The 14,166-nt window shown below is 37.6% G+C and overlaps 2 protein-coding genes across 2 annotated transcripts in view; one reads left to right on the top strand and one right to left on the bottom strand.

Moving 5' to 3' along the window:
* Positions 1-14,166, top strand: part of LOC143850020 (putative receptor-like protein kinase At3g47110) — a 29,903-nt gene that overhangs the window by 7,930 nt on the left and 7,807 nt on the right. The gene's annotated exons all lie outside the window — the stretch shown is intronic.
* Positions 9,754-11,030, bottom strand: LOC143851507 (putative germin-like protein 2-2). Its single transcript, XM_077360965.1, has one exon. The coding sequence runs from the start codon at positions 10,524-10,526 to the stop codon at positions 9,993-9,995; it is 534 nt and encodes a 177-aa protein (XP_077217080.1). The 5' UTR covers positions 10,527-11,030; the 3' UTR covers positions 9,754-9,992.

The following is a 14,166-nucleotide window of genomic DNA, read 5'->3' on the forward strand; positions in this document are numbered from 1 at the left end:
CATGGGTTCAAGTCTCAAGAGCATTACTTTTGTCTTACGTCGCTCCTCATTGTGGGTGATATCAACCGTCGAAGAGAAATCCCATACAATGGTTCAAATTTAGGGGTGTCAACGGATCCACTTCGGATCGGATCCACCTATGTCCTAGTCACGATCCATTCAAATCCCTTATCGGTCAGATCGGATTCGGAGTGTTCATTGGATCCTACTTCTTGTGTCCCGGTCACGATCAATTTCAAATCGAACAGTCCATTGGAGTGTCCTAGTAGATACTACTTACAAAACAACAAAAAATCTCAGCCTTCTTCATTTGAAATGAACTCTTAATCTTCCTCAATTCAGAAAAGAATTAGTCACTATATCTAATAATAACCCATGATTTTAATGAAGAATAGGATTTATTGTTGAAAAGAACTCCAATGTTCAAGGCTGCGCGATGATCAAACTTTTGAGTAGCTAATCCTTGTTGAAGGTGAGTGGCAAGTTTACAGGAAGAAAAAACGATTGAGCATAGGAAGAGAAAAATATGCCTGGAAAAGGGGGAAGTTGAAAGTTGTAGGCCAAGTAATATTTAGTTCATTTTTATGAAAATACCCCTCCTTTAAGTATTAATATAAGAAATATTTTGAGGGTATTTTAGTAAAAGATTTCGGATCGTGACTATCCATCGAATTTTTCTGCCATGTCTTGATCACGTTCCAAAAATTTTCGGATCTTACGAAGATGATACATAATATGTCCATGGATCCTTCTCATGTGCCTAGATCCCATTTATTAAGGTTCGGATTCGGACTGTCCATGTTGTGTTCTTTTTCATAATCATGTTGTGTTCCTATTTGATCATTTGAATCTCCATACCATATGATCATTCATTATACCAATTCTTCCAACAATTTAAAGATTTTTTATCATTCTCTATTTGGGGGATACATTGTGTATTTCGGTGCAAAGCTGTGATCAACACGCTTAATCAAGTATGTGAGTAATCAGATCAAATTGGCTTCGAGATTTTTTTGCTAGAATCTGATAAAAGAGGTACGCAATTATTTCCGTATATCTTTTTTGTGTTTTCAATCCTCTAAAGTTCCTACAAGCTATGTTAATTGATGATTGTTTTTATCTATGTTAAGCCTTGTGCTTGCGTCTTCTATATCTTGTTTCCTTAGTAGTAGATACTATTATAATAATTTAGAATAGCAATAAATCTAACCGAATGCATGTTACGAATTCTGATATGGTTAACCAATGAATAGAGGTTAACCATCTTTGACCTGTAACGACACACTATTCTATGATTCCAAATGAAGCAAGCCTCTTTCATGATGAAAAACCCAAAAATCATCCAGTCCATATGATTATAATCAATATAGATTTAGTGGTCTGTTTTCAAAGAGAGCCTTCTGGGAACATTTTTGTCTGGTTTAAAGTAGCAAGGAAAATTGAAGTTTCCTATATATTCCTCAAACCTGAAAAAAAAACTCAAAGGTGTCTTTGGATAAGATGACCGTTGCATACAACCCCTCATCAAAACTGAAAAATATACAAATGAGGGCATGCATATCTATCTATACTATCTATATAAAGCTGGATGTGGTACACTGAGGGTGTGCCACGTGGCACCCCCTTTGCAAACCGCATTCAGCCCTTATTTTTCTTACGCATTCAACCAAGTTTCTAATAACCGTTTTATTCGGTTACCGATTTCAAACGTCACAAACATATCATAAATCCAAAACGTCACAAACGTTCTATTCCAATGTTTAGAATGTAAATAAAGAGTCTTTATATAGATAGAAAGAAATCCAAAACGTATCACAAATATTCCTAAAATCTCTCTTTCACTCTTCGTTGCCCTAAATCTCTCTTCCCACAACAAATTATTGCCAGGTAATTTATTTATTTTTTCATTTCCCTTTTGTTATTTCATATGGTCCAAACGTACCGACTAAAAAAAAACTAAACCGAATTTTTCATTTTCCTTGCCTAATGAATCTCTATTCTACGCCTATTTCCTCTAACCCTTTAATGCCTATTTTTCCTCTATAATAAAAAATAACATCAATAAGGCAAATTAATCTAAGCTGTGGTGGTGCCACATAGGGATAATCCAATAGTTTTCTTCTGAAACATCTCTTAGCTTTCCAACATTTCCATGTTTCATTATGGTATTCATTAAGCAATTTGTTCATTTTCTTCTTGCACTCCTATATGCTTTTAATAAATTTTATTATTAATTTAATTTTTTTGGCCGCCCTGTGCATCGCACGGGACTGCAACTAGTATAAATACAATTACACATTATTCAAATTTCAAAGGGCACCATGGTGGGTTGCGACCTTCCATGTTCCAAAACGGTTGTAAAGACATATTAAAAAGAAACAGTAACTGTTTTTTTTTTCCCTTAAGAAAAAGGGAGACAACATTTGTAAAATCCCGGTCAGAGTTGGTGAAGGCCATGGCCATCGGTTAACCTGTACATGGAATTAGACTTCACATAAGGCCCACATAAATGTCATTATATATGCTGCGAGAAGTTTCACTTCATTTCTACATATGCTATCCTCAAAAAAAAAAAAAATTGTGTTGTTAATGTAATCTTCGTCATTATCTCCGGCTTATTATTTTTCTTCCTAAACTAAAGGTTTAAATCCTCACTTCTCTGTGTCACCGAGAATCTGTATCACATTTGACCTTTGGTTCTGTAACTAAGGCCTTCTAAAAACCTGGGTGATGTAGAAATTCAAGTTGGAAACTTAAGATCCTTGGTACAATATTTATTGTGTCACTAATTCCATGCTTTAGCAGCATATGGGCCAGAATATGAAATCCTTCAATGGCGGTGTTGCTAGACCTGTGCAAGTGCTTCCTCTGCCATAAGATTAAAAAGTACACTTTCTTTGATATGTTTAAACTGGCGATTGGTTTACTACCCTAAGAAGATAGTTATTATAACTGCCTTGCTTGTACATGATTGGTCCATTTATCGGAACTAAATACATGTGTGGCAAAACAACATTGAGAACACAATTGATTGGGTGATCCTGTTACGGTCCTAAAAATCCTTCGACCTTGAGACCAATCCTTATTTAGGGCACCACAAGAAAAGTGAAACAGTTGATTTTTGTAGACCATTATCTTAAGAATGAGATGTCTCTTAGGATGGGACAAAGGCCATGTGGGCTGTCTCATTATGTTCTAAAAGATCAACGGTCTTGATTTCAAGTACATGTCTCATTCTAATTCAGTACATTTGTATGAAAATGTGATCTTTATCAAGATTGAGTGTATACTATTGAATTAGACTAGAGCCCTCGGATTACACAACAAGATAGTTGGATCACATAGAAAACAAATCACATCCAACTAAGTTGTGCACTAATCATACACACTAGATTTAGATCATCGGGTCATTCTTTAGAATAGTGGGAGCTTCTTTATCATGACATGGTTGACTATAGCATTAATTGAGTGAATAATTTTTAAATTGACTATACAATTAATTGATTGGAATTGTTTTAATCAAATTTTTTTATTATTATTATTATTTTTTATGACGTAGGATGTCCCCACCCCCTTCGGGAGTAGGACTAGTCCCTACGGATACACGCAACGACCCACTCACCACGTGTCTCAGGTAAGTTGGGGGCGAGATTCGAACACTCGTCAACAGGGAGCAAACCCATGACTTTATGCCGAAGAGCCAACGCCTCGGTGGGTTTGTTTTAATCAATATTGTCAAAACCTATTATGTCAATGATTTTACGTTAAATTGATTGGTGAGATCAAGCCAAAATCGAGTTTCTTTGACACATTAGGATGACAAATGATTACTTATTTAAATTGATCAATTCACTTTGCTTGCCTCCAAGAATCAAATAACTGATGACACTCTTGGCACCTAGACCTCATAACTGAAGATACTCTTCATTTCTGCCCGTGCCAAAGAACACCGTGCAGTCTCCGGCACAGAAGGGTCATGGTTTTAGACCCAACTTTGAAGAGCTTGGCTTTTTTTTCTTCTTCTTTGAACTGGACTTCGAAGAGCTTGGAAAGTTCCACTTCTCCCTTATAGCAAATCTCACCTTCCTTGAGATGATCAATTTCCGAAACAACAGAGCTTCCATTGAGGAATCTGCAAAGATATCGGTCCTTTTTTCCAACTTCAACATCTCAATCTGAGATGGAATTCATTGGAAGGGGAAATTCCAGCTAATCTTACCTCCTGCTTCCACCTTAGAGTCATCGGTTTAGCTAATAGCAATCTTGTACCTGTCGAGCTTAGCTATTTGTCTAGGTCATTCTTTTGGCTCTTGGTGCTAATGGTCTTACTGGAAGCATCCCACCTTTCCAATTGATTACATGGTTACTGTTTCACTTTTTGTTTTTAGTCATAAATAGGAGAAGTGGGCAACTCAAGACAATAAATAAAAAATCACCAATAAAAAAATGACAATCTTATACTCGTATGATAAGGTAAGGATTGTCATTTTTTCAAAAATGTACCACAAATTTTCTCACTTAGATTTTACAAAAATAAATTAATAAAATAGTAGCAGGATGGGTTACACCACTAATAGGGCTGCAACTCGGGTCGGGCGGGTTAGGTTTTGGAGAACCCAACCCTACTCGAGAAATATCTCAGGTCGGGTCGGGTTGGGTTTTTTTTCGGAAAACCCACGATTCCCAAACCCGGCCCTACCCATGATAAATCTCGGGTCGGGTCGGGTCGGGTTTTTTCACGTTGACGCAATTTTTTAAGGAATATTCTTGTTTGGCAAGGCAACTCAACTCATAGAAGCAGAAATTACACTCACATTACACTTGAATCAAACAATGATGTAATTACACTCACATTACACCTGAATCAAACAAGGCTATAATCAAACAATGTTGTAATTACAATCAAACAATACTGAATCAAACACTTGAATCAACTCAACTCATAGAAGCAGAAATTACACTCACATACAATAACAGTGGGTGCGTGGGTTTTCACTTTTAACTTTTAACTAACAATAGAAAAAAAATGTACATACTATAACTTATGTAACTTGGATCGGGTCGGGCCCCTTCAAACCCGGCTCGACCCGAGATTCATGCGGGCTTTTGAATGCTCAACCCGGCTCGACCCGAAACCCATGAAACCTGAACCCAACCCGGCCAAGCTATTTTCGGGTCGGGTCGATGCGGGTCGGGTAAAACCCGGCTCGAGTTGCAGCCCTAACCACTAACGGATATAGTATATTTTACTTTTGATGGGATGTCAATTGGAAACTTAGCTAGATGGGATAGGTAGTAGTTACAAAATAAATTAAAGGAGATAACGGGAAGATATTCTCAGTTCCATTAGCAGTTCAATGATATTGAGAATCCGAGGCTAGAGCTCTTTTGATAGGGACTTAAGATCTTTCGGGAAGTCTTTCCCATAAGTTAATGGTCAGCGTGGATCTAATATGGTTTCCTATGTTTCAAGAGTAGAGACCCAGAGATTAATCCACATTCTTCGTGAGATAATTGATCTTAAAGATGTGTCCTACAATCACGAATTAAAGGCAGCTAATGAGGTAGTCGACTCCTTGGCAAGGAGATTCTAAGCAGAAAATTGATCTTAAAGATGCATCGATATCAGTGAAATCGGTGAAATCTTCTTATCCACCATTTGCAAGAAGCCAAGAACATGCAGATAATGAAGGGTTTGAAGAACTTGAAACCAGCCACAACCTTCAAAAGAATAATTACCACAAGTAGTCAAGTATTAAACAGGGAGATCTTGAGAGACTGGATATCGAGAGAGAGATCCAATTGCAAGTGAAGCCCATGATGTACGCAAAGACCAAAGAGGTCAAACATACAGGCCTTTATGGTGTACAGAACTTGCACACAATAGGACAGTTGCAAGGAAGCATTGGGAATAGATTACGGTTAACACACAAGATTATTAGATGAGTCTTTAGAGTTGTGGGGCTTTGACGAAATACATCATACAGCTCAAATTTGATAAGGTTGTGAAGGGGTGGATGTTGTTTGTGTTGGGTTAGGGTTGAGGCCTTGGCAACCTGAACCGACCTGAACCCGATCTTCGTCCTACAATTTTCACATGATCTACCAGGATTATGCTATTTTTTCTTGTATTTTTCTATTTGGCGCTAGATGAACCCGAACCCAACCCGACTCAACCGACCCGCTTTGGAGGCGGGTTGGGTTAGGGTTGACCATCCTCAACCCGAGGCTCGGGTTGGGTTGGGTTAGGGTTGAGCGAATGCTATCTCGGGTAGGGTTAGGGTTGGCCTCAACCCGACCCGAGTTGCAACCCTACCTTCAACACCGTCCCCTAATCCTAGAGTAAGGTCTGTGGCAGGAGAGGGCACAACCACAGAGGGGGATGTGTGCTGATGTAATGATCACATTGCAGGATAGGGCCTCTAAGGGAAAACGAGGTTCCATCACGTTTTCCATGGGGGAATTCCTACTTCAACTTTAACCTACTCAATTCAAAATAAAAACTCTACAACTTTCAAACAACCCCATCTTATCCTAAAACATGGACTTTCTAAAATTAAACAAAAATTATTTAAAATTCATAAAAAAAAAATTCTTTCTTCAAACGTCATCCTTCCATTGACAATTTTGGGTTAAATGACCTATGTATTTTCATAGAATCGTAAGAGAGATAGGCTGTAGAGAATCAGTGGCAATGTGTTAGTCATCATGTTTCTTCGCATCAATTATCACCTCATTACAAGACCATGCAATGAAGCTATAATGCTGGGCAACATAGTGCAGCTCACAACGTATTGCATATATGACAAAATTTTTGTGGGTGACCATAGTCCCCTTTGAAACAAAATCACAATCATATACGGCCCATCATTACAACGAAACAAAGGGACTTGGCATCTTCACAATCTTCAATAGTGGATATGTCATTTACTACAAGCTGCGCTAGTTGCCTACTTTATTCACATTGGAGATATCCTGTGTCTGTGACCATTATGTATGAAAGGAAAAAAAATGAAAACCCGGGATGGTTAATCATACTCCTCAACTTCTACGATGAACTATTGTTTTGTCCGGCACTTTACAAAAGGTTGTGTGGCCTCCCATCACTATATGAGAATCTCGGATGGGGTCCTCTTCCAAACCGGAAAAACAAAGAAATGATAACAGCAGGAGATGGAAAAAAGAGTTTGCTGGAGTAAAACATACAAGCCTACCATTGATAAGAATAAGCTATCAACATATCGGCAGAAGTAAAAAACGATATGTATCGGCCGTATCAATAGTGTGTATCAGTCAGATCTATAGCAATTATCAGCCACCTTTTGGTGAGTATTTTATTTTTTATAATATTTTGCATATTTACTTCAAATATAAACTATTACCGGATAATTTTAACATTATTTTTTAAATCTTGGTATTACACTGCCAAGCATGCTGACCTCAACTAGTTTGGGACAAAGGCTTAGTTGAGTTGAGTTGAGTATACTGCCAAGAATATCTGTTTCCCGGATGTTTTCCTGTTTGTTAAGGTTTTTTTTGTTGCTACTTTTAACAAACATTGTAAAACAAGTATTTAAACTAAAGAAATGATCAAATAAACAATAAAAGCAAGCAAAACCAGTGTTTTAAGACGCGTATGATGGCCAAATGCGGCCAAAGTAAACCCTAGTCAACTCGGCGCAGCGCCGCCAAGTACTCGGTCAATGTGGCTGAGTACTCACTTGACGCGGTCATAACTCGGGAGAGTCAAAGGAGTTTTGATTGACTTTGTTGGGAAAAATACAGACTCGGGCCAAAACACTAACATAAAATGGGCAAAGGAGTTTTGAAACTATGGGCAAAACACTAACATAAAATGCACAAGAACTAATATGTTCAATAGTAAAAATATGAGTAAAAAAGAACAAATTATAAAACAGACAGAATAAACCTACACAAATGGATCTAGGTAAACATTTCTCGAATATCACACATGAATGATATAAAAACATTAAAAAAATGCCAAAAACGGCTTAAAATGGTACATATACTGGCACGTGTAGATCATTATCAAGGACATCATTATGTGAACACCATCACGGGATTGCTGGCATCAGGATGAGCGCTTGCATCAGACACTACACTATTCAGCTTCATGTTAGGCATGACCTCCGAGCCCTTTAGTTCATGGCATGATGTTAGTTATTTAGTCTTTTTTCTCGAACTAATTAGTTTTCTATCAAAATTCCGTAATTTAAGAACACGCCTGAGCCTTACATAATATAAAAAGAACGAATATGCCTGATGCTAAATGAGAATGAATAATATGAGGTAGTGCCTTAGGAGCCGAGGCATCCATTTAAATTTAACATATTTTTGGATTGTGATACACTTGATGAGATTCTACTTGTTCTAGATTTTTGTAAAAGTCAATTTATTTACTGCTCATGATAGTCTTAACAATCTCAAGAAATTAAAAAGAAGACAGAAGACAAAAGAAAAATAAAATGCTTTGACAATAAACATAAAATAGAAAGAAACAAATCCTTTGATATTCATGTTGAAGAAAAGATGAAATGAATGGAGTACATATGAACATCAACATAAAATTCAAATTAACCCATATTAAGGCTAAATGTTCTGTTTTCAAAGATCACTTGTCCTATTTTTTTACTCCTAGAAGAGAGAAAACTTTCAATTATGGTTGTTACTTTATCACATCCTACACCACTTACCTCTCATTGTTATGTCACCATTTCATATGACTGTTACTACTATTTATTGGGCAATGATAAATTCGCACCCCCTGTAGGATGATTCGCACCCCTTTTGATGTAAATTGAGGCAGACTTTTGAACGCTTTTTAATGTCAAATCACGTTAGCAGGGGTGCGAATAATCCTACTGGGGGTGCGATTTATCATTGCCCTATTTATTTTTTCATTATTTTCCTCGAATAAAATATTTCCAACTCACAACTTCCAACCACAGCTAACAAAAGAAGAAGAAACAGAAACATATGCAATAGTAAAACATTACAATAGATGAACAAGCACAGAAATCATCAGAATCGAAAAAAATTAATAGAACGTAATAAAAGAAACTAAAATTGGAACGTAATAAAGGAAAGAAAACGTGTCAGCAGTAAAATTGGAACGTAATAAACGAGTCTTAGGTCACATGACAAACAAACTTAATAGACATGCATCTCACCAAACACAGGTGTAGGGGTCCTCTTAGTCTAATTTCTACCTAAATCCAATGACCATTGCATTGGAAAATCAACTTTTTGCATTGAAAACATGCCATCTAAAATTGTTTTCTCAGGCAACATTGAACATTAAACATATCATAAGCTTTACATCTCTTCAATTCTAACGATCACAGACCCTTTATTAGAACCCAAGACATGCCCTGATGATACCATGTGAAAACAACTAATTATTACAAAAGCTTAAGCTGTTGGAGGTGGTGTTATTTAATCATTTTTACTTCAATAGTTTGAGAACTTATATGATGACCGACCATGTTTTCAAAACGGAAGGAATCTCATAGTTTTACAAATTGGCTGCAGAGAGCTTTCTTGGGATTTGTACCAGCTTTTGCCTGCTGGTTAAAAAAGCATAACAATGTTTTTTTTATAGTCTACTTTGGTGAATAATAAGCCTAATATATCTTTAACCAGAGAGAGAGAGAGAGAGAGAGAGAGAGAGAGTAACACTCCAAAATATCAAACGATGAGATGTTGATTGTCAAACACAACTCTTAAAATTCAATTAATAATGAATAACAAGGAGTAACAAACAACTGCGAGACACAAAGTTCATAAAGAAAAAATGAAATCGCACAACGATCAAACACAATCACACCACATTCCAAATCACACAATGACAAATCATTTAGACTCTTGCACTGCAAAAGGAACTAATATAACAAATGCTCCAGTCATTAGACAGAAGGTTTTCTTCATGTCTTTAACCTCTGCCTTTCTCCTCTTATATATTGTTGCATACCTCAATAGAACTTATACTGGAGACCCTGGACTACTTTGTTGTCCACTTGGAAGGCCTTAGCAAGAACATCACCAGAGATGGGCGGTTTCGATCCAAAGAGAGCACTAGCCATGACAATGACACCAGGGTTCTCACTACTCAAAGCGGCCATAGCAATGGCGTTGTATGGTCCCATATTGTATTCGAAGTGGATGAGACCTTGAGGGAAGACAAAGACATCACCCTTGTAAAGCATCTTTGAAACTAGGCGATTTTCAGGGTTCGAGGTTACGAAGCCGACGTAGAAGGTACCCTCTATGACGGTGAAGATCTCGGAGGCCCGAGGGTGGGTGTGGGGAGGGTTGAGACCCCTTGGTGCATAGTCTAGCCGGGCCACAGAGATGCCAAGGGTGTTGAGTCCTGGTAACTGGTCCACAAAGACTGGGGTGACTTTGGATCCGAGTGGGTTTGATGTGTTGCCCGCTAGGTGAAGCCCCGTGAAGAAGAAATCGTTTGCTTCAACAAGCTTGAGATCCTTGCAGGCATCACCATTCATTAGCCCTGCAAACAGATTACAAATCAAATGAGGGAATGGGTTTCCATGGTAATATTATGTAGAGTAGTAGTAGGTAGCAATGACTAGTATTTGGAATAAGAAGTTCATTGACCAAAAGGTTTGGATTGTCAAATTTGTGTGATTTTCGAGCCATAGGCTACACATGGTCTGACCCAGTGGTTGGAGAAATGGGAGGAGAAGGGTCTGATTTATGAATATTTTTTTCTTCAGGATTTAGCACTATCTACAATTAAAATTTCATCAAAGAGGAGAATTTGAAAAACATCTATTTTGCTTGAACTTAATGAATGTTATCAACAACCAAAAGTGGCAAAAAGGAAAATGTGATACAAAAAGGAAAAGGGAAGTGACAAATTCTCCCCCACTTCTTCCTCGGTATCAATGACTACTCTTTTTACACTACAAGGGGTAGCCCAGAAAAAATGAGAAACAAAAAAGGAAAAGACCAAAAAGGGAATAGACAAAGCATATCTGGAGGGGAGAGATACTCCTTAGCAATGAAGGGTTTTGAGAAAATAAATAAAACAGAGTTTCTTTCTCTTGTTCATTTTCAAATTTCTCACTTTTAGAAAACTTGAGAGAGAGAGAGAGAGAGAGAGAGAGAGAGAGAGAGAGAGAGAGAGAGAGAGAGAGAGAGAATTAGTACCTTGGGTGGTGGGGTTGGCCACACAAAAGTCTTGCAAAGTACTTGCATGAGAGGGTAAAGCAATAGAGAAAATGAGAGCAAGGAGAACTAATTGGAAAATTGGGGTGGCCATCCTAAAACCCTACCTTTAAAAGTCTCTACTAATAGAAAACAAGAAAGAGCTAAATAGCTGAATACTTGAAGTATGTCGAGTTATGAAACATGCATGGCTAGATTTCCATATATATAGAGATTAGAGGGAGTAAGTACTTTTCTCATATTCATGTGAGAATGCTAATGAAATACAAGACCGGATATTTTGCCGTCCAATCCGTTGAAAGGGTCTCTTTCTTTCTTCATTCATAGTTTCCAAGTAGTACTTCAGGACGGCCATACTCTACTTCAATTGGCTTACTCTTTTGACACATGGGATCTCCTTGGTTTAATTTCTTAAATGAATACTTTAGCCACCTCCAACTGTAATGTATTTATGTTAATAAATCTATGTAGTTTATGCTAAAGCCAACACAACTTGTCTAAAATGCTTGTCTTTACTATTATCTTCTAAATTTATGATTAGGGAAATGATATCTACATCCTTTTCAGAGCATTTGCATCTCTGTTTGTTTGTTTTTTTGTAAAAATGACAAGGAAACGCGTGAGAAAGTGAAGACATTTTCCGCAAGACACAAACAAGGGAATAGAAGCCCGGAAAGGGTGGAAATATCAGTTTCCCTTTAAAATGACTTACTTATAATCTATACCTTGGAAATGTAATCCGACACTCCCATGTTTTGATAATGAGTTTTGAGAACCGATTGTTGAGTCCAAAACTGATTATTGGACTTGTCCAATAATCAGTTTTGGACTCACAATTGCTTCCCAAAATCTAAACCAAACTGGGCCTTTCGATTTTGAGAACCGATTGTGACTCCATAAGTTGACAGTTGGACGCACAATTAAATGTAAATTTGAGTCCAGTAATCAACTTTGGACTCAACAATCGGTTCTCAAAATCTAAACCAATCAGTGCCTTTGGATTTTGAGAACCGACTGTGATTCTCAATTAAATGTAAATTTAAGTCCAATAATCAGTTTTGGACTCAACTATCGGTTCTCAAAATCAAAAAAGAAACAGGGCCTTAGATAACCAAATTGTAGAATATTCCAGTTGCTCCACCATAATTAAATTATAAAATAACCTTAAGGCCCTTTTTATTTTGAGTCCAATAATCAGTTTTGAACTCAATTGAGTTTTAAAACCCAAAACAAACAGGGGCTGAGCAAATAAGGCCACTTTCGAAGGCCATCAAAAGAATCTAAACGGTTGATTTTTGTGGGTGTTGATCTTACAGAAGGAGAATCTCATGAGGATCCACTTGTCCTATGATAATACATCCATAGGGGCAAGATGTCCCCCGGAGTAATATTCATAGTACATCATGGTGACAGGAAATACATTGAACATACTACAGCCCCTCTCGCACCACAGATGGTGTGACTAAAGCCATCGACTCAATAAAGACTCCTTCTTTACCCAAAGCATCTGCCTTTTCGTTTGCAGGTCGCCTCCTGTGAGTAATTTTGGGACGAATTACTTTTACCAAATCCCTGATTTCTTTTGAATGCCCCAGGATACTTTGGTGCGATGTCGGAGCCTTGTTAATACTATCTTCTACTCTGTTTCTCCACTAGAGGTATTACCTGGAGACGAACATTGATATGGCTCAAAGACAGAGATAAAAACAGGGCATTCCGTCGTAGAATGGGAAATGCAAGAGGGATTAATGCAATTGATTGCATCCAACAATGGGGGGCTCATGTTGGAAGAAAAAGAGGAAATTAAGGTGGCCATTACGCATTATTTCAAAACACCATATGCTGAAGAGAAGCATTGGAGCCCAAAGTGATGCAAGCCAAAGAGAAGGAATGATTAGAAAAAGAATTTGATGAAAGTGAGATACGTCAAGAGGTGTTTAGCATTAAGAGAGATATGGCTCTCGACCTAGATATTTTTCGATGGTATTTTACCAAAAGTTATTGGAATAAATTAAGGATGAAATAGTAATGGTCTTTAAGGACTTCTATGAGGGGAGAAAATGGGGAAAGAAAACAAACTTGGCCTTTATTACATTAATACCCAAAAAAGGAGCCATTGAAATCAAGGACTTCCAACCTATTAGCCTAGTGCATAGCCTTTATAAAATCTTAGCTAAATTCCTAGCACGAAGATTGAAGGAAGCGATAGGGGATGCCATATCTCCATAGCAATCAAATTCTTGATTGGGTATCTCCTTAGCATCAACATCTTTTTCCATCCGTATAAATCTCTTGAAGCTCATCCTCTTTATGGTTCCACTCTACAATAACTCTGAATCATTCTCTTGAAGCTCATCCTCTTTATGCTAAATGATGCTTGCCCTGAAATGACCTGGCCACAGTAGACCTTGAAAGTATTACAACTGTCCTACAATAGGACATCAATATCTGTATTCCAAATCCCTTTTTATTTGAATCAATGCCAGCAATAATATTTCAGATTTCTGTTGTTTGTTTATAACTGTTCTGCACCAGTTAGTAATAATGCTAGTATTGATCCCCATGCGCTACCAAACTGATGGTGACTTATTCCTTTTTTATAGGGTCAGCACTACCAAAAAGAATCAACGAATGAAATATCTCTTTTCTTCCTTTTCTCTCGTCTTCTTCTTCCTCTTCTCCCTCTTCTCTTCCCATTTTTCTCTGCAACTTGCTGGAACTCTCCCTCTCAGTTCTTGAGGTGTATCATTGGCACTTTCATTGAGTCCTCTATCAGTTACAATGGCTGATAATACTCGCGCACAATCCAAAATCGACGAGCAATTCAAGCTCCACCAGCAACAACTCAACGAATGACGTCTTACTCAAGCACAGCAACATGAAGAACTGGTCACCGTGATCAAACAATTGCAAGCCCATCCCCAGACCACCTATTTACAATGACCCACCCACCGG

The sequence above is a fragment of the Tasmannia lanceolata genome, unplaced genomic scaffold (assembly GCF_043159265.1).
Source record: "Tasmannia lanceolata isolate RefF3 unplaced genomic scaffold, GAP_Taslan_0.1 ptg000018l, whole genome shotgun sequence".
NCBI lineage: Eukaryota > Viridiplantae > Streptophyta > Magnoliopsida > Canellales > Winteraceae > Tasmannia > Tasmannia lanceolata.